This window comes from Pseudochaenichthys georgianus, chromosome 9, assembly GCF_902827115.2.
Source record: "Pseudochaenichthys georgianus chromosome 9, fPseGeo1.2, whole genome shotgun sequence".
NCBI classification, from domain to species: Eukaryota; Metazoa; Chordata; class Actinopteri; order Perciformes; family Channichthyidae; genus Pseudochaenichthys; species Pseudochaenichthys georgianus.
In genome coordinates this window covers 34431156-34456777 of record NC_047511.1, presented here as the reverse complement: position 1 = coordinate 34456777, position 25622 = coordinate 34431156, and the positions used below count along the sequence as shown (strand labels likewise).

At 41.8% G+C, this 25622-nt stretch overlaps 1 protein-coding gene and 1 long non-coding RNA gene across 3 annotated transcripts; one reads left to right on the top strand and one right to left on the bottom strand.

The window, feature by feature from the left end:
- Positions 1-4392: 4392 nt before the first annotated feature.
- On the bottom strand, positions 4393-12087 carry LOC117451917 (uncharacterized). Of its 2 annotated transcripts, XR_011643783.1 has the most exons (5): positions 12026-12087; positions 11746-11954; positions 6671-6714; positions 6314-6396; positions 4393-4811 (listed from the first exon to the last, which is right to left on the bottom strand). It is a non-coding gene; the product is annotated as an uncharacterized lncRNA (long non-coding RNA). The 2 variants fall into 2 exon arrangements; XR_004552740.2 differs by having other exon boundaries at positions 11746-12081.
- Positions 12088-13842: 1755 nt separating this feature from the next.
- nr2f1a (nuclear receptor subfamily 2, group F, member 1a) lies at positions 13843-22317 on the top strand. Its single transcript, XM_034090600.2, has 3 exons — positions 13843-15156; positions 16744-17271; positions 21090-22317. The coding sequence occupies exons 1-3, from the start codon at positions 14724-14726 to the stop codon at positions 21362-21364; spliced, it is 1236 nt and encodes a 411-aa protein (XP_033946491.1). The 5' UTR covers positions 13843-14723; the 3' UTR covers positions 21365-22317.
- Positions 22318-25622: the final 3305 nt, after the last annotated feature.

The window sequence follows — 25622 nt, the reverse complement described above, 5'->3', positions numbered from 1 at the left end:
TGGAATTATGATCAAATGCATGAAACCAATAAAAAGACAATAAAATATCTCAACAGTTTCTGTACTGCCTTTTAATGAATGAAGTGTGGGAACATCATTTTGGAAAAAGCCTTTGTCACATAACAGGAAAAAAAAAAAGAAGAAGAAATTCTCCGTATTTTTGCGATCAACTCAGGACCCTACTTCCATAGTGTATGATTGATACATTATGGAATCTATCCATACCATCCTGTGACTTTGAACATACACACTACCATTGTACCACAACTGTTTGAAATGCTAATATAGAGCTTGTGAAATAGCAACAATACCGCCAGTGTGTTCCCCAGAGCTGGAGGGAGAAGGCAGAGCAAGACAAAGGCAGTTTTTAATCTGAGCAGGAAGCATACAGTGGCGATTCACTGTGACATGGTGATTGATATGAGTGAGTAGTGTATTTACCGAGTCTGACGGGATAGGAGAAAGAGAGTGTTTTCTTCCCATCCGTACGCTTATCTCCCTCCATAAATCACTGCCAGTGGGATGCATAAATGTGGATGAGAAAATGTTGTATTGTTCCGACTCAGGCAATTCTACTTTGACCTTTACATTTGCCATTGGTCACTGGTGCTAAACGCATACCATGACCCTTTCTGACCTTGGGCCGTTCATATTTAATAGCCATGAAGCCTGATGGTTCATTAGACTGAATACAGTGTATGAACACACACGCACCACATAAACACTCCAAACAAGTAGTAACTGTAGTCAGGCCTAACATCTTTTCATGCCGTCATTTTCTCTGTCGATTTAAAATATCACATTAATATAGACAATATGATCAGTTTTGTTCCCTTCTCATCAGTCTGTGTCTTTATGGCTATGATTCTATTATGCCTTTCCCAGCGGCACGCTATGATGGGATATGTCCATCCTAACCTTTGACTCAGGCGAGTGCTTTAAAGGTTCTGCTCTTTGCCCTTTCCCATTTGACCTGTCTGAAGTATACCTTTATAATTGCCTGTGTCGCTATCAAATGCACATATGAGAGGGGGCAGGGGCAGGGGGCCGAAGTCTGTCCGGTAACCTTTTGGCCTCTTGTTCATCCATTCTGCTTGGAGCGAGCACAGCAGGCTTCCTCCCCCTGCCCACAATCCCATACTGTATTAGTCTGCATGTCGGAATTATTGATGGTACTCTGGAAATATTTTATTGGTCAGTCATGACCTTTGACTGGGGCAATGCAAACACTAACCCCTCAAAGCTTCCTATTGACATGGATATATATATATGATCAGATGGCTAATAGAAGTATAGATTTAGAGTGGCTGAGGAGCTAGTCATTTAGATTTGAACACCATGAGGTCAGCATTGCTTTTTCCCACTATGGGTCACTTGGAAAGTCACATAATGAGTTTGTCACCTATCCTGTGATGTACAGGAAATACATTTTTAGGAAGACAAATGTATGTATACATTAATAATACTAAATCATTTCAAATTACGGTTTATATTTCAAATCACAAACCTTAAATACTCTTTAAAATGGTGAATATTTTTCTCGTACTGTCCTCACATCTTTATTTATTCAACATACTGTACGTCTCTTCATCAAAGGTAGTGTCACTTGTGCTGAAGCACCCACAATTAAGATAAGCCCAACCCCAGCTGGACAATTACCTGCAAACTAACCTTTTCTGGAGGCACTTAAGAATGTAAGGACCCCTGAGGATAGATGCGCCTGAGTAGAACAAGCACTTGAACAGAGAGAGAGAGGGAGGGAGGATGTACGGTATGAGAATCCCGGGGTAGAGAAAGGGTGACAATGAGGAATACAAAAAAAGATAGAAATAGAGAAAAAGACAGTATCATGGTGAGATTACCTAATCCTCTGTCTGAGAGCAGTATTTGAAGGACCTGGTGGTGTCAGACATGAGGGGGCTTTGTGGAGGTTTACCCAGGAGAGGCCGGCTCAGCGGGGGGATCTAGCGTGACTCCAGGTGACCAGTGCTCTGTCCCCAAGCACAAACCTCAGCCCATGGCTTTGTAACCGCTGTTAAATTGATTGCAGGGAGCTGATGAGATTTCCCTGCAGCCCGGGTCATTATCACATTGTGTACCAGCTCTAATTCCCTCGTACTGAGCCCTCTATGGATTGTCACTATGGTTTATGTAGTCATTTTGAATGTAAGTGACAGTATTTTCTGTCAAAAGTTCATATGTCTGTCAGGTTGCGTGTGAGAAAACTGGTTACAGGAATTTCAAATGTGACATGAATTTAATGACATACATTGAAAAACACTAACTTGTATTTCATTTCCTAATGCCTGCTGCAGCATTTTTAGCACGGATCAGGGTGTTACAGTCTACCCTGCTGTGCCACGGGGAGAGTTTCAGCACTGTATGATATCTGATCCCAAAAATGCTGCAGGGCACCCACTGCAAATCAACAATGGATTAATGGATCTGGTTCTGCTCGTAAATCTCTGTGGAATTGGAAAGCGTTCTAGGACAGTCAGCCTGTAGTGGTGTTCTTAATGTTACAGGCAGTTTGGGTTTCCCATCGTTCAATGGCAGTGACAGGGTAGTAAAGATGTGGCAGCATCTTATGTCAGCGTTAAATCAGTGAATGTCAGGAATACTAGATTGTCAGTCTGCGGTGGTGAGAGCTATATCAACACTGATTCATTGGTAGAGATTTGTTTATGAATAACTCTTTTCAATAGCTCTCAACATACAGTAGAACAACTTCATGCACCATAGAAAAGACAGGGGGAAAAAGTGAAGTGCAGACATGCCCTAATTCAGCGATGTCAGTACAACCCTTCAACCTTAGAGTGGTGCGGTAAGGCCTTGCCATAGATCACAGTGGTTAACAGTTAGCTGTTCCTGCAGGTGTATAGGGAATGGCAGTAACTGCTTCCATTACTGGACAGAATGGCCCAACTCCCACAGCCCCCTCCAGACAGCGCTGTCATTACCCATCCATTGTGAGGCCTGAAAGGGAGCTGTAAGTACGGCAGACTTATGGCTTTGTTAGAGTGACTAGATGGTCTCCTCTGTCTCAGCACAGGATAAGGAGGGACGGTGGTATGGAAGGATAGCCAGATGGAGTGATAGAGATGGAGGATGAGGAAGGATCGAACACTCCCTGATGCCACGCCACCGCCACCACTTCCCGATGTGCTCGTGAGTAAAGTGCAGGGAGGCGGGTGGGTGGGAAGGGTTATTTGGTGCTATTTTTACAAGAAACGGGTTGATTTGTCTTAGGCCATTACCGTCTATTACAGCTGCGAGTCTTGGGGAAAAGGTGGGAAGCGGCAGACGCTGGCATTCTGCCTAAAGAGAAATCAATGAAACAAATTAATCCTGCACAGGCTGCGGTGACACAGTAATCCATCATTCAGGGGGCGCTTTTACACACTGAATCAGGGAGCGAGGCAGGGAGGTGGAGGGATTGGGGGTCGGGGGGGGGGGGGGCTGGGTTGGTGGGTGCGTGTTGGTGGGTGCGTGTTGGTAGAGTGGGGTGGGGGAGAGCAAGACTGAGGCTCTGGGGGACAGGGGCAGACATCCACGCTCCGGTAACACTGGGGCAACGGTGGGTGGTGGCAGGGAATCAAGTAGCTCTAAGCCCTTCCTTTATAGCCTTTAGTTGCCTGTGGACATACAGAGCAGGAGGAGGAGGAGGAAAGGGACGTAAACACAATCAGCTAAACTGCACCATGGACATGGCCATGATTACACACATACGCCTACACATATTCTCCCTGTTGCCTGTCGCTTGCTGTCTGCTTTAACCCCACCAAGCTGATGGTTATGAGAATGATAGGAGAGCTTTATTATTTATTTACACTGGACACACAGGCAGCCAACTGGTCATTAATGCATGGACATAACTTGGGTGGGAAAGAATATAGGGTGAAACTGGGGCCATGAGGTGAAGGGAGAAAGAGAGAGGATATAGGAAAGCTTTGTTGTAATGTACAGATAAACTGAAGCCACAAATTACACTCATTGCTTAACATTCCAGCGGCACATTATAGCACTGCATTGTTTCAATTACAGATCATAGCAGATTGTACGAGTGATGACATATTATTTTGTAAACATACACAGAACTCACTGCCCTTCTGCCTAGCAAGATACAAAACAACATTTTACTATTCAAAGCAGAGAGCCATACGCATGCACCCAGATTTGCCTCGGTGACGGCCAGTGCACGGCCAATTAGAGCTCAGATCTATCCGTGTGATTGAGTCATGTGATCAGCTGCCCTGTGAGGAAACAGTCCTGTCCAGGCCAAGATCCATGTGAAGCAGCTGTACCCTCCGATGAATCACACAACAGCCGACATCAAATGATATCACAATTCTACCGGGAGTGAGAGGGGGGAAAAACACATACGCACACATATTAAGATTGATATGTTTTTATTAAGATCTTTGCTGTGTTGCATTGCCTTTTAGTAATATTACATCATTATGAAAGCAATTTCAAGAGCATGATCCACTCTGTTACTGTATCAGCCGGCTTTGTTGGTCTCTAGGCTCCTTTGTGGCACTGAGGTTGCTCTGCTGACGTTCATCAATGGTGACCGCGTGTGTTTTTAAAGCAGTGACTTGTAGCTAGAGCTTTGATAGAGGGTGGTGATGCTTAGGAAGCCGGGTTCATTCCATGACAAAAAAAGAACCCGTAATGCAGAAACACAACTGGCAGCACCATAATTTGCCGTGTCATTGTAATAGGTGCCACTTACCTTGACCAGCTTTCCAAAATGGAATTCCAATAGCCCCCTCCCCCTTTTTGCCTCTAAAGACACAGGTGGTAGCATTCTGTGGAACGACAGGTTAGAAAATCAGAGAAAATAGTGGGTGGAGGAAAAAGGGAGAAGGGGGGAGTGAGTGAATGTGCTGGGAGGTGAGCAAAGGGAGGGAGAGGCTGAGATTGAGCAGGGTGGTGCAGGAAGGGTAACGGGAGCAAGAGTGGTCATAGAGTGGAGACGAGGCGAACAGAGAGGGAGGAAGGGGAAGAAGTGAAAGGATGGAAACATGTGGGGATATTGCAGCAGAGCGGGTGGTGTGAGGGAGGCAGAGGGAGAAATGTTGCCGGAAATGCTAGAGCCAGCAGTGTGTGTAAAAAAACCACACTGCAACATTTCTCATCCTTGACATCACTGACAAGTTTTCCAAACACACACAGTGTGCTTTTAAAGTGCAGGGCTATAAAATCTCAATCTTTAACACATATGTTTGTCCTGTGTTCATACTATTTTTGTTTTCTTTCCTTTTGTAAACAAGACAGATGTTGGGGATATTAAATTTAACCGATGCCGTTAATTTGAAGGGTGTGTGTTTTAAGATTCCCACAGCAAATTCAATAAAACATGTTTTCGTGTGATGAGAACTTTCTCCCTCCTCTCGTCTAGGAGACATACTGGAAGGACGGATATGAGAAGAGGGGAGGAGGAGGAGGAGGAGGAGGAGGAGGAGGAGGAGGAGGAGGAGGAGGAGGAGGAGGAGGAGGAGGAGGAGGAGGAGGAGGAGGAGGAGGAGGAGGAGGAAGGAGGACAGAAGATTGTTGTGGAATGTTTGCAGTTCTGGCCAAAACTCGACCATCTCATTTGTCAGAGCTTGACCCCAACTGTTGGGTCAAAGGTCAAAGGAAACATCTGAGGGGAAACTGACTTGGCTATCACACACACACAAACACACACACACACACACACACACACACACACACACACACACACACACACACACACACACACACAGAGAGAGTCAAGCAAACACACAAACATGTGTGAAAGCATCTGTGAGAGTGTCTCCTTACCTCTCCTTCAGCGCGCTCACACATAATTCAAACTAATCTGTACATCTGTATATATCATCATTATTATCAGTCCTACTCTTATTTGTTTTATTTATAGTGTATTATGTTGACCTCTAGCTACGAAAATATCAGCTTTCATTTTGCGAATAGGCATACTATGGTCTTTTTCCAAAACAAATCATTGAGAACACATTTTAGTTCCACGATGCTTGGATTCATTTCTGAGTAGTTTGTGTTAGTACTTGATAAACACACACTCCAGAAATGTACTTAGTGAACAGAACAAATCTTAACAGACCAATACAATCCAGAGAGGGCAGCCTGTTCAAATCTATTAAGAGTTACTATTAATTTACAATTGATGTTATATTTACCACATACGTATTTGATTAAGTACAATAAGCCTGTCACTGCAGGGCTGTCATGTCAAGTGGGCCAACGCTCATACTAAGCAGTAGTATCACCATCAACGTCTTATAATCAAACAGCACTCGCAATAAATTACATCTCATCCAAGTGTCATTCCTTGCACCACACCGACACGTCCCGCTGTGTTTCTGAACACCTGGCCGCCATGTTGCTCTCTGCCTGTGAAGAGACACAACACAAACTCGGTTACAAAAGGGCAAGGTTAGCTCCGCCGAATCAGTCAAACTCTCTGCTTCAAGATTCAAATTAAAGTGAGGATAAAGCAGGCAGTGACAGTGTGGGTGGCCTGCTTCAGTGACCGACATAATCACTGGACACCTGTGAGTCACATGACATTAAGACAGAAACCACACTGTGCATACTGAAACTGGTACATTGAGTTCATGTTGAGCTTTATTAATATATTTACAAATGAAGATTAGCGTGCACTTACTACTGTATCTATGGCTGTTCTCTGGCTGCTCTCGTCTGCACCTCCTGTAAGGGAACAAATTGTTCATTTTCATGGTTTAAAATGCAGCCTATCTATCTCTTTTTCTCCTCTTAAAAGAAGGACAGGTAGCACAGCGGCTGATATTCATAGTTTTTGAGAGGGATCTTAAATCTTACACCTTTGTCATTCTTTGGCCGGAGACATCAAACAGGTGCTATGAATAATTTATCTTAAGAGTTTCACATTGATAAGGTCACAATCTGCCAGGTCTGGACGCTAAACACAGGCCACCTTCACACCTTCACTTCACTGTCTTTTAACACACATGTGCCCACACATGCAAACACCCAACACCTTTCAAATGAAAATACACAAAATGTCGAAAGGGTTCCGTCCAGTGTGGTTGGTGTGAAAGAGGGAGGGATGTCTTTTGGTTTAAATATATATATGTGTTTCTTTAATGTTTTTATTAAGAAATGTGCTGTTTTTTATAATCTGTGCTATATTTGTTGCATTATATGTAATATATATATATAAGATGTTTTAAATTGAAGAAAACATTGTATTGCAGCTATTCATTTATGGCATATCATATTTTAAGGGCTGACAAATAAATAAATGTGTGGTTTACCCAATCGGACCAATGTTGTTTCCTTTTTTCTCTGTACTGATGTAAATCTGCCAATTTTGCTCCAGCATTATGATGGTTCAGCTACACTACATTTCTAATTAAACCCCTTCTGTGTGTTGGTTTTGGGGTAAGAAAATTGAGGGGGAAAAATCCCAGTGCTGATGTGATGCCACTCCGTTAGTTACAAACCAAAACAACCAAACAAGTTAAGCCAGAAGGGGGTCAAACTCTGACCCAGGGTCAGTAATCATAACCAACAGTGTAAACAACAAACTGTCACCTAAAGAGAACCAATCAGTAATCATCTGCTCATTTTAAAATTGTGTTTAATATGAAATTAACGGTTTTAAATACTGTTTTAACATGGGTCCCCCACACGACAGTGACAGTACACTTTATGAACGACGAGCTTCTTTTTGTGTCTCCCCCTTTGAAAGCACACATTGAATCGCTCCTATACTGTGTTGACCCCCCCCTTCCTCTCTCCTCCTTTGCCTCTCTCTCCTTGTTCGCTCCCCTATAATCGCCATACTTCTTAAAAATGGTTTGCACTCTTCTGTGTCGGAGGGTAATCTCGCTCTTTTGTCGCTGAGCTATATTTCTACTGTGTGTTGTCGGATAATGTGAGGATGGAATGAAAGGTAATCTGCGTGCAGAATTCCTAAAGCTCCCTTATCCTTGTTGAATTTCTCAAGAATTCCACCTTTGCCCTCCGGTTTCCCTGAAATAAATTACTTTAAGGGTGAGATGCCTTCACACGCACCCCCGTATGGGTTCCGGTTTTTGTACTGCCTTCTTTAAACGCAGTTAACAGGCAATATGTATTTTTCTAATTCACTTCATTCCTCCGGACCGCGTCGCTCCCTGGATATTTCTAATGCACTTTAATAACAATACATTATTTACCAAACTTGCATTGATCATGTATGACTACAATGCTACATTAAGTTGACACAGTAATATAAACAGACCGTGTTTGAATCTAACCATCGACCACTGATGAGACATTTTCCCCTGACAGTTAATGTTCTGTCCTGCTTCGTTTACTCTGTGTTTCGGTTTAGCTGCTGATTGATATACGCTGGGCTTCCCCTCACAGTGGATGTCTAAGAAGTACACATGTGCTTTTGCAAATCTGTTACCCTTCATCTAGCTTCTGCTACTTAAAGTTTGGTTTTTGGGTGTACTACAAAATTACAGTGTTTGCACTGTGGAACCACGAGGTTTTGGGTGCTAATGGATTTATAATCTCCGTCTCTGGGACCATCCAGAGTAATTAGCACATGGGCTCTAAAGAAATGATGGTTAGTGAGCAATAAAGCCATTGCCCATAGCTTAAACTGACAGTCCCTCTAACTTAACTCCAACCTCAAGCCTAATTGGGAAAGTCATTGCCGTTATTGTGCACAATTATAGTCTGGGATGCAAAAACCCTAGAAAGAGACTTTCATTTATCACGTCCAAAACTGAGGGATCTCAAATCTCAGGAGACACGGGCCATAATAAAAATAATGAGGAAAAGCACAATAATACAAACTAGCATGATTCAAACTATGGGATAGTGCAATTTTACTGCTAAACTAAAGTCCTTTTAGGGCAAAATAATATATTAATTAAAAAAAACACAATACAATTATGAAATAATTATAAGACAAATTAAGATATATATATATATATATATATATCCTTAATCCACAGAATGCTGTTTGCATCTGTCGGTTTTAAACTGTGTGTTACTTTCCCTGTTTGGGCAAACACTTTTCAGTTTCCAGTAATAATTAACAGCCATGCTATTATGTTAACTCGTATTGCCTGTTAAATGCGTTGGTCTTAAATGGTTGTAGCCTATAGGCTCAACGATATTTCCACTATTTCTCACGAATGGCCTTTCCATTAAGAGCGATTAGATTATGTCTATTGAAAGTTGCTGATCCATAGAAAAAAGCCAGCGGATAAAAGGCGATTTCAAGTGACCTTCTCGTCCCTTTCACACCAATCTGAGCCCCCAGAATAATTTGGGGATCAGTTTTGGACAAAAAGAAGCCCCCCACCACCACCACACACACACACACACACACACACACACACACACACACACACACACACACACACACACACACACACACACACACACACACACACACACACACACACCCCTCGCCCCCTCCTCCCTTTTCAACACACAACCACTCAAAGCAACAAAAGAATGAGTTTGAATTATTTTTTGTTTAAATGAGGACTTTCTAAAATATGACAGTGCTTGTGTTTGTTTTGTGTTCAGCGCAGTGCGCACGATTGAAAATCTGCCTTTTTTCTCGAATCCGCAAGTGCCATTTAATACATTTAGCTTTTACAGGTGCGGAGGAAAGTTACACAAACTTTGTTGTAACAACTAAATAGTCACTTATGACACTATGTCATAATCACTTTTGTTTAAATGAGGTCGAAGACCTTTATTTCATTTTATATTTTACGATTTTAGAGTCATTCAAAAATAAATTCCCCCCAGCATAAATCAATATGTCACTGCAGGGTTACTGCTTTCATGTACTCAGAAAACAATACTAAAGCCAAGTACATCTCCATACTGCTTTGCTTTATGCCATATATCAACAACACGGCCCTAATGTAAGAGTCCATGGGCTCGGGAAATGATTCTACACATGACCATCTCCACTAAATGACATAATAAAGTGAAATGCCATTATCAGTGGCATTTACTAACTTAATCCTAAATCCTTTTATTAGATATGAAAACTAACTTTAGTGACAAACTTCTTAATATACACACCCCAACAACTGTAACGTTATGTTTGGAGATGCATCGTATTGTATTTGCTACACATGCTCGGTATATTAATCAGCTTCTATTATTTAAATAGACTGGACCCAGCATGGAGATGTGTAACAATGCTAGGTGTTCATCACTTTATTCGTTTTGGTTGTTTATTCATTTTAGTTTTGCAGGCAGGCGTTGAGGTCGCAGGGATCAGCATCAGCTTGAGGTGGCCCTCTAGTCCAGCGTCCAGAAACATGACCCTGGTGTGCAAACAGGAGGTGTTTTGAGCAGAGGCACATGCAAGAGCGAAGCAACCCATATGATATATTTGTGGCTATGCTGTGGATGTATCCTGGTGTGCTTACACGCAAATCAATACTAAACAGACCCTCAACCATTCCTACATCCTTACATCCGGATGCATCGTTTTACATTTACTAAAACTCATCCATATAGTCACGTGTTGTTTATTGGGGGACCTTGCACTTGTGACCTCAGTGTCTTCCCTTTATGCTGCTGCTTAGTTTCTGCTTGGAACTACATTTCGTGAGTTTTACAACGTCATGCATCAGAACTTGATCATCACATATTTGGCCAAACTGACTACACCTATCAATTTCAACAATCATGAAATTGCAACAATTAGGCTATATATAAACTATGGAGAATTCAATTTGGATTAAAATAGAAAGAGTCAGATAGAATTTCAATATTCCACGATCACTAATTATCTGTTGCAGAGATTACAGTAAAACGACTGTTAATGCGCAAAAGCATCCATTACCTGGACATGTTTAATAATAATGTGATTATGTAATTATATGCATGTTTTTAATAATTTAACAGCCTGTGCATATTTTGTTTCGCAAATAACAAAAGGTAGAATAACTAGAGAAATGTAAATTACAAATAAATCTTACATGGCTCACGTGAAATGAATAATTAGCATGAACTTTATTCACCCATGAGAGGATTAAGTTAAATCTTATTATAGTTATTTTACAAAGCTGACTGGCGTTCAGTTTGTCCTGTAGTAAGTGGTACACATTGCTACACACTATATTTTATATCAGTTCTCATTTGAACCCCTTAACATTAATAATGCTGCTTTGATAAATTACATTGTGTGTCCTCTTTCATTCCCTCGCTGCAATCTTTTCTACGTGTTTTTGCCGGTGCGTGAGATTTTGCACCAAACTATAATATTTGCATCTGACAATGTTGTGACTAAACTGGCGTTTCGAAAACAGCGTAAAATATGGGTTTCGGCTTCTCTCTTTGATCAGCCTTTTAATCCGGTGACACTATCGCTGAGACAAACAGCCTGCTATCGATCTTTTCATTATGTGTTCAAACAACAAATAGCCTTGCAGGTGAGGTGCACGGCTCGAGCGAAAAATACAGACTCCCATGTCCAGCGGTAGGCTACTACAAGCCGCTTGTAAAAACTACTATCTGATCTACAAATCAGCGAGGACAGTTGGAAAGCGGTGAAATAAGTCCAACATCCGGGGAAAATATCTAGTTTTAAACTTGTGACTCTGACACTGCCCGGGTCGGCTATGTGGTTTGTAGTTAACGGTCATGTTGCGTGACAATTTAGCCTTGTATTCAGAGCCATGTGTGTGTAACGTAGGAGAAGTGAGAAATAAACATTGTACTTGCCTTAATGGTGTGTCTGGTTTTATCCAGGTTGAGGGCTGCTGCTCTTCTGGTAACCGCCGTCGCCGGTGCTTCTTCTTTTAATGTCCTGCTGTCCACTTTCTCCTTTTTCTCTCGCCGTTTCCCAGGTTTCTATTAGAACCCCTACCCTGCTCCCATTCGCTGCCCCTCTCACGCTGCTCTCCTCTTCTCCCGCGGAGCCCCTTTCCAATCTGTGGAGTTAAATCTTAATGATACACTTACAGAACAAAATCTTTGTCCGATTTAATCTTATTGGTTTCACCTTTTCAAAGAGCTGGAGATATGGCCGGGGAGTTCTAGTGGAGTGTCCGAGACAGGGACGGGCTCTCTTGTTGAATACTTAAAAAAACAACCCATCCCTCCTATGCGTTTCTAAAGGGGCACTTGCATACTTACGCTCCGTTTTGTCTCCTAATAGCTTTTATGTGGTTAAAGATCTGTTTACAACAACTACTTTATTTGTTCTAAATAATAATTGTATGTATTTTTAATGATTATCATTTTCCACCATGTGTGTTTTAGTGGTTTTGGATATTATTTTTGCAAAGCGTTTTCACTTTTTGGTACATTTAAATAACATGTAATCCATATTTTGTGCACTTTTGTGACAAGTTTTTTTTTTTTTTTAGTATGAGTTTTACTTGTTATTTTTCTTGAACGTTTCTTTGCTCCCTTATTACATCAAAAGATTGTACTTGTCAAAGTGAAAAAGAGGAAAGGAAACGGTACGCAAAAATTAGGCTTAGTTTATTTGTTATTATTTTAACTGTATAGTATTACACATTCATGTTTGATGACTTGTGCATGCATTCATATGAGGTTGTAATTGTACAATGTACGCTAGATGGCAGCGCGATCCAGACATTTTTTAGCTGGAGCGGTAGTAACCCCGCAGAAACCCTCATACAAAAAAAGCCGGAATCCCCATGCAAATTCCCAGCAACTTCACATGATTTTGAATTACTGTCATTATTAAGACATAATGTGACACGAGCTCAGTGATAGTGGAGACTATAGGACCTCGGTAATTATTGGGTATTGCTTATTGCTCCGTGTAATTTTTGAGATATTGGGCTACTGACTCGGCATCCCGTTTGTCAAGCACACTCTCTATCATGCATCATTCTCCCCATTGACATTTTCCTCCCTTTAAAATCTAATTTTAACTAAATTGTAAGTTTTAATCAGCGACAGTGTGCCGATTACAGACGAGAATGTACCGCAATGCGCATGCTAAAGACAAACAACGTGTGAACATATACATTCGCTTTAATGCAATACTGACACCCGTTATTTTCATAAAAAATATATGAGTCCAAGACAAACCATTTTGAAACTTTGGCTAATTTTTGGAGCCAGAATCCCCCTTTCGCTGTTGCGCACAGTTTTTGGGTTTATTTGTCGTGCGTAAAAGCTTTGTCCCCCCTTGCCTTTACCCCGCTTTTTTCTGCTATTCTATTCAGGATTTCTTCCTCTTTTTGGTGACAATAGACGGCCCATACTAATCAGGTTTCAAAGTAAATAGCAGCGCGGGGCAAGCTCAATGTAAATTGTGGCTGTCAGAGCCCCCCAGCCCCTCCAGCCGTAGATTGCAACACTGCAAAAAATATCCATCCCCAGACATCAGTCAGTCCAGTATTGAGTCTGGAAATCTTGGATTTATCTGAATAAGACACCGAATCTTCCATCGAAGCAAGGTGCTTCCACTTGTTTCCAATGCCAATCTGCCGATCACTGTAAATTGTATTACATCATTGTTCATTTATAAAGGAATCTCCCTTCATACGCTGCTTTATTTCAGCATATTAACTCCTATTCTACAAAGGAGTCGGACTGCGAATACGAACAAGCATCATTCTCTTAACTGCACTTGCATTTTTTCTACTGTGTTTTCAGAAAAATATAACATTTCAACATTTGAACACGAGACCCAATGACTTAATGAGATGGACATTTTTTGCAGTGAATGAACGGAGGGGGACTCTAACCAATGGAGAGGAAGAGAGGGCTTGGCTATAACCATAGCCTCCCATTTTCTCTCTCTCCCTATCTCCCCCCTCTCCTCATCTCCTCCTCCTCTATGCAGGGCTCTGGCCAGTCAGTCGCCTTTGATTATCAGTCTCCAGCAGCCCCTCTCTTGGCTCCTTGACATGAGCACCATATAAGGCGCAGCGATCTCCATAGAAACGTGTCAGTTTCAATAGTAGTGTCAAAGTTCACTATATACAGACATTCGCGCAGATCCCCCGTTTCGGAAACATTGCTCTGCTGGTCCTCCCGTTTAAGCGCATTCATTTTTGGGTCTCTCCTTCTTCTTGCATATTCTATTAGTTGTTGCTTTTGGTCTTCTTTTTTATCTTTTCTCTTCGTATCTCCATTCCTCCTGCTGGAGAGAGGTGAAACTATACATGGGCACTTCGTTCGGCGACGCGGTTTTCTTTCGCTGCTGGGCGAGATGATGAGGCTTATTTAAGAATATAGATGTAAAAATCCGGCACTTCAGTTTTTCCTCCACTCCTATACGACGAAGACGGGAGTGTAAAGGAGCAAAGGGAAGAAAAGAGAAAGGAATTTATCTCCGCAGCACTTTGGATCGCGTGTCTTTCCAGCAAAAGGTTTTTTTCTCCTGCCTTTCCTTTGTGGCTATTTTATATCAAACTGCAATTTGTTACGACTGGACACTGGTTCTCCTACAAGATTAGGGATTCCTGAATGGCTGGCTGCAATATACCTTGGAACTGGCCTCCCGATACTTGCAAATCTTGATCGGGTGCCTATTCAATCGCTCTCCTGTATTCTGAATGTATTGATCGCGTTCTACTCAGCTTCTTACCCTATATGAGATTGCGTACTCCGATTTGACTTTGCACTGCCCCGTCTTTTGAGATCTCGTTTTTTCCTCCAACGCTTCATAAACACCGGCGAACATTTCGCTTTATAGCACTTTCAGGGGCCGAGATATGGCAATGGTAGTTAGCGTCTGGAGAGATCCGCAGGAAGACGTGGCCGGAGGACCTCCGAGCGGCCCCAACCCAGCAACGCAACCGGCGAGGGAGCAGCAGCAGACGGCGTCGGCAGCGCCGCACACTCCGCAGACCCCCAGCCAGCCGGGACCCCCGTCCACACCGGGGACCGCCGGGGAACAGGGGAGTAAGACTTCTGGATCGACTGCACAGCATATTGAATGTGTGGTTTGCGGGGACAAATCGAGCGGCAAACACTATGGCCAGTTCACCTGCGAGGGATGCAAAAGTTTCTTCAAGAGGAGTGTACGGAGGAACTTAACATACTCATGTCGTGCCAATAGGAACTGTCCCATTGACCAGCACCACCGAAATCAGTGCCAATACTGCCGGCTGAAGAAATGTCTAAAAGTGGGAATGCGGCGGGAAGGTGAATATATTTTTAAAGCCCCTCATGATTACGCATTGCATAGTAGCAGACGAACAGGGCTGCCATGTTGCATTAAGGTCACAGGCATATGGATGGGCATACTGCAGTCTCCATCCATGTTTTTTAGGGATGTTTGCATGAATGATTAGTATGTTCTGCCTCTGTAAAAGAGGTAAAAGGCCAGTGCAGCCACAGCAGTTATGCTTGTGAATGCAGGTCGTCTTAACAAAGCGGCTCGTTTAGCTGACCCCTTTATTTAGTTTTTCCTTGCAGACTAAATTGTAATATTATCAAGCAAAGAAATTCTGAACAACAGGGCATTTTTACGTATTTGTTTTAGAACAGAGGTTGATCTGTAGGTCTGCCCGTCTGTCTGTCTGTCTGTCTGTCTGTCTGTCTGTCTGTCTGTTTGTGTGTGTGTGTGTGTGTGTGTGTGTGTGTGTGTGTGTGTGTGTGTGTGTGTGTGTGTGTGTGTGTGTGTGTGTGTGTGTGTGTGTGTGTGTGCGTGCGTGCGTGCGTGCGTGCGTGTGTGTGTGTGTGTGTGTGTGTGTGTGTGTGTGTGTGTGTGTGTGTGTGTGTGTGTGTGTGTGTGTGTGTGTGTGTGTGTGTGTGTGTGTGTGTGTGTGTGTGTGTGTGTGTGTGTGTGTGTGTGTTAGGGCTAATAGTCCTTTCCATATATATATATGTGTAGTTTACTCATTTATAATTTTAAAGTGGGTTTTGTAATCAGTGTGTGTGAATGTAAAATGAACACACTACAAACCCACGTCTCTAGCTCCTTATGCTGACTAGACAGCTCAGACACACTGAATAATGCCGCTGAAGTTGTCCATGGCTCATTGTTTTGCCTGGTGCAATACATATAACTTTCCTCTCGATGGCAAGTGTTTTGTTCCAGTTCATGCAAACACCCCTTATTTAAAATCAACTTTTTGCTGTACAAACAGCAAGCCCACGTGTAATGTAACATCAGTAACATAAATATTTTTTATTTATTTAATAATAATCAATAGCTGAATTCCTTTTATTCCCAGCTGACCTTTGGGTTTTGGTAAAATGTCTAAATGTTTTTACATGAATCAGTAATTATCAATCATATTTGTAATATGTTTGACCACAATGATAAATTATTAATATATACAAAACCCCACGTAAATAAAATGGCCATGTAATACAATAGACTGTTGCCTATGCAATGACGCCGTGAAATACTTATTAAAGTATGTGTTAATCTTTGTCTTTGTATAGCAGAAAATGTGAAATGACTAGAAAAGTGATTGTATTTCCATGTTGTGTACATGTAACGTGCAACTCTGAATATAAATGCAAATATATATATGTGATGGTTGAGGGATAAAACACATCAGATTTGATGAGATGTTTATGCTGTCGATAAAATAATTTGCTCTTACAACTGGCATATTCTGTCAATATGTTTTGAAAAGCGTGCTGAATTTAGATTTCAGTGCACGCAGTTTTATTGAGGAGTAACACACTAGCTGTAGCTTTCTCTACGGTTACTACTCATGAACAATGTTTATCAGTCCTGGATGCACATTTCCTCTTTTTTCTCTTTCTTTTTGTTAGCGGTTCAGCGAGGACGAATGCCTCCAACTCAGCCCAACCCAGGCCAGTACGCGCTGACGAACGGGGACCCTCTGAACGGCCACTGCTATCTGTCCGGATACATCTCGTTATTGCTGCGGGCCGAGCCTTACCCGACGTCCCGGTATGGGAGCCAGTGCATGCAGCCCAACAATATCATGGGCATCGAGAACATCTGCGAGCTGGCGGCTCGTTTGCTCTTCAGCGCCGTGGAGTGGGCGAGAAACATCCCTTTCTTTCCAGACCTGCAGATCACCGACCAGGTGTCCCTTCTCAGGCTGACGTGGAGCGAGTTGTTTGTGCTTAACGCAGCCCAGTGCTCCATGCCTCTGCATGTTGCCCCTCTGCTCGCCGCGGCGGGCCTCCACGCCTCCCCGATGTCTGCGGACCGGGTCGTGGCTTTCATGGATCACATCCGGATCTTCCAGGAGCAAGTGGAGAAGCTTAAGACCCTGCACGTAGACTCGGCAGAGTACAGCTGCCTGAAGGCCATCGTGCTTTTTACATCAGGTGTGTGTCCGACATGTCACATAGGAACACGTCTCTAATCACATAAGGCCCATAGTCGCACTAATGTTACTACGAGCAAGGCTCGCATGGTGAGACAGTGACACTGTGGCATCAATAATATGGCTGTCAAGTATAGGCTGGTTACAAATCTGACTTTACGAGATGTTTGTGTAGCCGATGCAATAGCTATTTTGTCAACAGCTTGCTACATATCCACTTACATGCATTCCCATGTCCGTTGTAGCCGCAGCATAAGAAGTGTAAACAAATCCAGATTGAGCGAGCGCATCACGTTTTTAAGTGTAACTCATAGTACAATGCGCATTAGATCCGGTATAATTGACAATCGTATACATCTAAATATTTCACAGTGTTGAGTTTAAACTTTTTGAACACGTCTGAGCCAAGAGCTAGATTGTAGGTTCGCGTCCATAAATGTTGGAACAGGTGTCAAATAATCGAGCGTAAAGATGAAATAGTCTATCACTGTGTGATATATGACAGCTGATACATTTATGAGTGTTGGTGCATGCTTTTATCCTTGTTTTGCGTGAACAAACACATGTCTTGGGGGGGAAGGAAATAATCCTTAGCAGACAGAGATCAAAAAGCTGATGGATGTTGACTCATATGATCAGTGCATCGCTTACAGGGCAGCACTGCTATAGATTGTTTGTATATTTGTAACTGAGCTATTCATTTTTTCTAAGTTACCGAGGATAGTCTACCTTGCCGCACACGCTTTTAAAAGTCATCAGCAGCAATTTCCGAACCTAACCCACATTGTTGATAGCTTAATTGATGGCTGACTGAGGCAAGGTCCTAAAGTTCCTCATTTACGCTCGGTGCGTAATTTAGATGCTATTGGGGTTGGTTGTGGTGCCATTCGGCCTGTTATGTCAAGGGAGTCTAGCGATGGAAGGGAAAGGAAAGTATAAACTCACAATCAGGCCCCAAACTAATGCAGAACTTACCTCAAAGTTTTGACCTCATTGTTTTTTATTTGACACATTAGACAATTCTGTAACATATATGTACATATCCTATAATTAGAGACGTTCATGTTATAATATTCAGTTTTACTGTAGTTTTCAGATGTGGATTTATATTAACATAATTCCCATTTACAATATCCTTAGAAAGCGTCATAACTCAATTTTATGTTCAATGGTTACACTTTTCCTTGAGCATATTTCAGTAATTCTTTTTTTATTATTTACTTTATTTCAAAGGATGTAAAACTGAATACACACATTACCTTAAATGTAATTATATTACATTTGAAATGATAAAAATATATATTATGTTATATTTTTAATAAACTATCCAACACCATATTAAAACGTCATGCAGAGTGTACCTTAACATTGTGTATAATAGGAATCTAAATGATCCTAACTTCAAGTTTGAGTGCTCACCAAACTTAGAAATGCAGAGATTAACTTCCGAGCTTGTCTCAACATTTTCAGTCTTAGCTAATACCATAACACATAGGGTTTTCTTCAGTTAGAAAACTTTAAGTGTTTCTATATGTGTAATTTCTGGAGCCATAATTAAAAAAAATCAGTTTCAGTTTATTCGGACACGCCAAAAATACAAGGCACTCTGAGAGGTAAATATATGTTTTAACACAAATAAATACATAATTTGCCTCAGTTAGTATAAGTAATGTGGCATCTTGTTAGATGTGCTTTGCTGTGTGTGCTGATATATTTGGCCACTTTTTCCTATTTTTAAGCTGTTTTGGTTATTCACCCCCGATTACCCAGAGAAACTTCATACACACATTAACATTGTCCATGTTTTCTAACAGATCATTTAGTTAGGTTGAGAGACTACAACTGGTGTTGGCTATAACAAGTCATGTGGCACTTTGCCAAAACTAGCATGGATTGTTTGCCTTTAATAACACCAGACTTGTTAGTATTTTATGCACTTAATAATAGTGGCCAGGCTACACAATTTCACCACAGTTTAGGGTCCTTTATTTTAAGTCCTCATCCACGTGTGCACGCTATAGTGTCTGTGTGTCTTTGCTAACTTACCACAGACATCGCATTTGCTGATCTGGAAGCTATCTGCTCCCACGTCTCAGTATATTGAGGTGGTGGGGTGCAGGGTTGCAAGCAGGCCTAATGGAGAACTATGGGGTGTCTTTGACCAGCTTTCTTTCGACGCATACATTAAACTGCAGCATATCCCCTGCACTTCCGATATCGCTGCATTGCAACATTCAAACTAGCCTATCCATTTTTACCAAAACAATTCAAATGTAATTAATTTCAGCCTTATTGATTTCTGTAGATTTTAAAAGGGACACTCAGCGTTAATCCAAAGGGATTTGCATACATGGGTTTTTGTCCGGCAGGACTAAGGTCACAGTAAATCACCCCGAGATCTCAGCGTTGCCCCCGGGTTCATAAGGTTATTGTGTCTGGCCATAGTGAGTTATAGCGCCAATGAACCACGAGTAGGCTTAAAAGCCTCTGTCCGGTGTTCAGTGTATCAGTAGCCTACTTGGATACTAAATATGTCTTCCTTGTGTAGTTTATACAAAAGCGCAGCTCAATATGCCTCCAGACTTCAGAGGACAACCTACTGCATGTGGGACCATATATGCCAGCGGTTATGCTGCTTGCATTTACAGCAGTTTATAGAACACGCATGCTTGTGTGAAAAGCACTCCCGTTTTATAACGGGCTAAAACATCGTAAGACACTAACAAGCATTATATGCTTTTGTCTATAGTGAAGCGTGGCTGTGCAGGGCTGCATAACCCACTAGTGAGCACCAAAACAGGTTCCTCGCCTGCGTTGTTGCACAGGCTCATTTTCTGACATTTGATGTCGCTCCTGCGTGACTATTGACTTCACCTCCTCTAATACATTTGATTGCTTCCAGCGGCCGGTCCTATAGGCTCCGTCGAAAAACAGGCCAGGAGAGGTCTATGGAGAGAAGGGCGGCGAAATGACTTAACAGCTTACTGCAGAGTAATTAGGTCACATTACATCTAGTGTAATTTCAGATTCATCAGTGTCGTTTATGTTTCCTTATACTTGAATCCCCAGAGTCCAGACATTAAGAGCATCGGCCTTTAGGCCTATTCCCTACCTTTCGCCTTTGCTCCATTTCCCCACCAGTTCTTCTTCTGCAGGCTCACAACACGGTTTTCATGACATTTAACTCTATATTCTTGTTGATTGTTGTAAGAGCAGGCAGGGATATCCTCCACTGACTTGTGCCTCCCCTAATACAGCAGCAAGTCCCTTGTTTATTCTGTATGACAGTCCCACTCGCTCAGTGTGATGTAGCATGTTTGGGCAGTGTGTTTGTTCATTCCACTTTGTCAATAACACGTAAAGGCTGATGTTGAATGATAACCAGAGTGCTTCTGCAGGACATAAATTGGGGGTGGCAAGGTGTGCACTTGCCAAAGCTAAGCCCACGTGAGGCTAGAATTCACCATGTGCTTTTGTTTTCATATTTTGCCCCCAGAATAAAAAGAAAAATTGACTGCAATGTAATTGTTTAGTTCTAGCCTATATATTTAAATATATATATATATAAATAAAAAAGTTAAAACATTTTTAATATCGCTGTTTCTCTTCAAGCTTGGAGACTGATGTGTTTTGATAATATAATATTTTCTTAACAATATATTTGTAGCCAACAGTAAATGTTTCACCGGTTCCTCGAAATGATGAAGTTAAGCAGTAAAAAAATATCAGATTCAGCGACTTTTTTCCACAATATGTTGGCCCTTGGGGTTTCGAGAGGTGACGAGCCTAACCACAGTGTTCTTGGTGTGTGTTTCTCAGATGCTTGCGGCCTGTCGGACGCTGCTCACATCGAGAGCCTGCAGGAGAAATCCCAGTGTGCCCTGGAGGAGTACGTTAGGAGCCAGTACCCGAACCAGCCCAGCCGCTTCGGGAAGCTCCTGCTGCGGCTGCCCTCTCTGCGCACCGTCTCATCATCGGTAATCGAGCAGCTGTTCTTCGTCCGCTTGGTAGGTAAAACTCCTATTGAAACCCTCATCAGGGATATGCTATTATCCGGGAGCAGCTTCAACTGGCCTTACATGTCCATCCAATGATCCTAATATGAAAGTGGGAAAAAGAGAGGAAAAAAGGACAAAAATTCAGCGCCCCTGACCCCATCCTCCTCCAAGAAGACTATATATAGGACCTTTTCTGCGAAACTTGGAAGACATTACTTTTTTTCTGTCTTCTGGGACTGAGATGGAATACATTATGTACAGAAAAATATTGGAACTGGACTTTACACCTGTGTAAATCCACCCTCATCGTCAAGAACAATACTCTTCATTTTGTAAAATACTAGTCTTTATTTTCCTTTTTTTGGGTAAAAAATACAAATAAAATGAAAAACATCATATGCGCAGTAAGAAAAAAAAGAATCAAGACTTAGCGGGAATATAATGTTTCCAAGCAATTATAAGAATTGTCCTGTGTCTATGTACCTCTCTGTTTTGTATTTTTTCTGGTTCTAAACCAGGGTTTCTGTGATTCTATACTAATAATTTTTTGATATAACCTTTTGCTTCTTATAATGAGTGCGATATATGTTGTCGAAGCTATGTTCTCCAAGAATTAAAATTGAAGTGAGAATTTAAAAACAGAAAAATAAAGAAATGTAGACAAATAAGAAACGGTCTAATCGCTATGACAATATTACCACTGATGGTTGAACTTTTTCCCAATTGAAACGATGGACCTGCTATTGCAGCAAACTGACCTCCTGGACATTTTTACTGAAAGGACGTCTGGGGCGCCTTTCCCCGGCCATGAGTGCGTGTGGAGTCGATCATCAGTCAAAGAGGAGAGACATGAAAATCAAAAGCACTTTTAATATATCATTTCAAATACATTTTGTTTGTTTCGTCTTGAACATTTTCATTGTTTCTTGAATTTTATTGGTTGTTGCCTTCAATTTGCTTACTCCATGATGCAGCTTTTTGCAGAAGGGTCGGTTGATGAAGTTGTGTGATGGTGACTGTACTATTAAAAAAAGAAATAGGCAACAATGTTTCATTCTCAAGCATATTTTATGTTTTATCATCCAAGGGATTTTGTTGTCTCTGTCCGTTCCTGGTATAAGAAAAGCCCAAGTGCAGGCTAGTTACTGAGTCACTCTTCGGCATTGCCTTATAATGGCACATGTAATTATTAATACACTGTTTGTCTCTATTACACCCTTCCCACCGAAAATGAGGTGATACAAGGGATTAAGTGTGTTAATTACACAATGAGTAAATACCTTACATTTTAATAGAGCCACTGACACAATGCTAACACAAAGAAGCGGAGGCTATAGAAGTACAGCAGTGAGCTCTGTGCTAGCCTGTGTGCGCATTAATGTTTAATATGTTTCCCAGACAGCAAGGAAAGTCTGCGCACCACACAGAGCCACCTCTATCTTACCTCATGTGGCTTAATCAAGGTGATTCTTCACAAACCAAACAATATTCCCCTCTCCCCGTTCTTAAAAATTCTGCCTTGATACTGCATGCCTCAATATTGATGTGGGCGTCATTTGGCAAAAAGGTTAGACCCCGCTGCAAAGCTGCTGTGATATGCGTGATCAATCTGGAAAATGTATTTTACAGCATGTAAGCCAGTCGATAGGAACACCGAGTGTGATGCATTGTGTGGGAATAGAGCGGAGGAAGGAGAGGGAGGGAGAGATAGAGAGAGAGGGGTAGAGAGACTGTGGAGCCAGCGCAGAGACAAATGAGAGGGGAAATGTGTGAGAAGGAAGGCAAGTGTGTGTGTGAGGCAGACAGAAAGAGATGTGGCCTTGGTTTGCCTGATACATTCACAATGTAATGAGTACATCGATAAGTCCTCAATGTGTTAGATGGGTTAGAGTTTCTGTCCGTGCATTGGTTTGTGTGTGTGCGCGCGTTTTGTCTACATATACTCTACAAATGACACAGGAAGCCGAGTTATGGACCTGGATCTACCCTCGCTGTCATTACAGAGGTACACTCACACCTACAGTGGTAATATGTGATAAATGGGAAGGCGTTGTGAAGAAGAAAATGGGGTTTCGATGTGACAATTATTACATTTGCCTGTTAGTCCTCCCCTACCCCCAACCCCCCCCCCCCCCCTCTCTTCAGACGTGTTGCTTATGTGCCATATTGCTCACATCGTCATCTGTTGACTGGCATCGATGAGGGACAGGAGGACAGGAGCTGAACTGCATGCAGCACGTTGCTATGTCTGAGTTTGATATCGCGCCATATTTGTTATCTGCCTTGGCTGGGGGATGGGTATTCGTGGCAGTGGTTTATTTGTTTGTATTGCCTGTCTCGTTTAAAGGCTACAATATCAAGGTATTAAATATATCGTGCTCTCACTGGGATGCTATAGGCTGTGCTTTAAGTTGTCCTCAAATGCTCTCTCACAGCAGTTTTCATTCTCGTGATTAATGTCTGTTCTGGCATATTTTACCTATTAGCTCCTAATCGACCTGTCTGTAGCACTGGGTCAGTTGTCAGACGCCTTGATGTTGCCTAAGCTACTGTACAAACATAAATGTGATATTTCTTCTGGTTCGATCGTTGTTTCCTTATTGTGGACATGATTATCCGGAGCTTTATGTCAAAGGAAACTTGATGAATAATGGAACCGTTCCTTTCTGTTTTATACTGAAGGCAGAATATGCTGTATTTAAACAAAAAAATCAACAATATACACAACCAACAACCCCTGAAATGGAGCCTTAACACAGATATGTACTGAAGCCATGGAATTATATAGCATGTTTATCTTTTACTGGTGTGTTTTTGGAATCATCCAGAGGATTGTTTCCTGGATGGCAAGGGTGCATGCGAAAATAAACGTTTGTTCTTCAAAGAAATGTAATATGGCTTCACCATGCCATGACAACAGTCCAGGTCGTTTTTGTTTTATGTTGCTCTGGACTAAATTGTTTGTTGGGTTATTAAATGCAGCTTTCAGCTGGTTGTCTCCACATAATGTATTCTAAATCCCTCCAGAGTAACTATCTTTTATCCTCTTGCTGAGAGCATTTGGTTATACAATTGTAACACCACAGGCTATATAAAGCAATAGTTCAAAAACAGATGAAATGGTGGCATGTGTTGCTAATTAACGTTTCTGTAGAGGCAATACAAGCAAAACATGAGGATTCTAGGGAAAGTGATAATTTTTTAGGCTGCATGTGGACCATTTTTCACTATTTGACAGAAGATCAAATTGGTGTATTATTTAACACCTCAAATATTGAAATAATAATCTTTAAATATCAGATATATTTATTATCAAATTCCTAATAGTTTGCTGTTATGAAAACATTATTAGTACTTATTATTAATTAAATACAAGCAAAGAAAAAAGTACCAAGTGCACTCAGAGAGAAGTAAATCACTGTCAGATTGGGAAAGCTGCGGTGGGTAAGAAAGATGGATATGTGGCACACTATGGGCCCCATTTGTGTCTCTGTAATTTCGGAAACTCCGGTTACCAAAGTGTTACTACAAAATGAGTTAAATAACCATTTACCTTTGTCTGGTTTCATTCATCAAACTACAAGTGGAGGACTCCTAACACAGGGGGCTATTTGTTTGCTTTACACAAGCAGCTGGGTGCGATTTCACGTTTGAGATGTCTGTCTGAAAGCGAAACATTTATTATCCTAAGTTGTCAGCGAACCTATTTCTCCATAAGCCTCAATGCAAGCCAATGGTTTTATTCAGCGGTGGAAACGTCCTATTGGCGTCACACGTCACTTCATTTCACTTACAGTAGCCTAGTTTTCCCGGTCACATTTGACAAATACTGTTGTTTAAGACAATAACAATTTCCAAATAGCGGCTCCGTATATGAATGGGGGGCCCTCTGAAGTATGACACGGCTTATTTCTCATATTGTCTTGTGCGTAAAAATGATGACAACAAGTGATTCTCCGTGTCTTCCACGCACCTCGCTCAAACGAGCTTGCAATATGGCTGGGAACGGCACAGTGGGGACAAATGTCCAAAATGGAATGATTCCCGAGATGTGTGCTATATATCAGCAAACAGTATTGACTGCACACACAGTCAGTGGAAAGAGGCATAATGTTCTGTTCTGAGATCTGTCCGTATAGACCTCATAGGCAACCTTTAAGCCATGGATCAAATCCAGCCCTACGGGGTACAAAGTATCCGGTTGTGAATGTAACATAAGGGGACGCCTCCCGTGGACGACTCCCTGCACCCGTGTGCGTATTTGTGCACGCGCGCGCACTCCAGTTTGTCATGACTGTCAAACGCTGCTATGTTAGGATTTTGCAATATGTGTGGGGTCTCTCTGTATGTATAT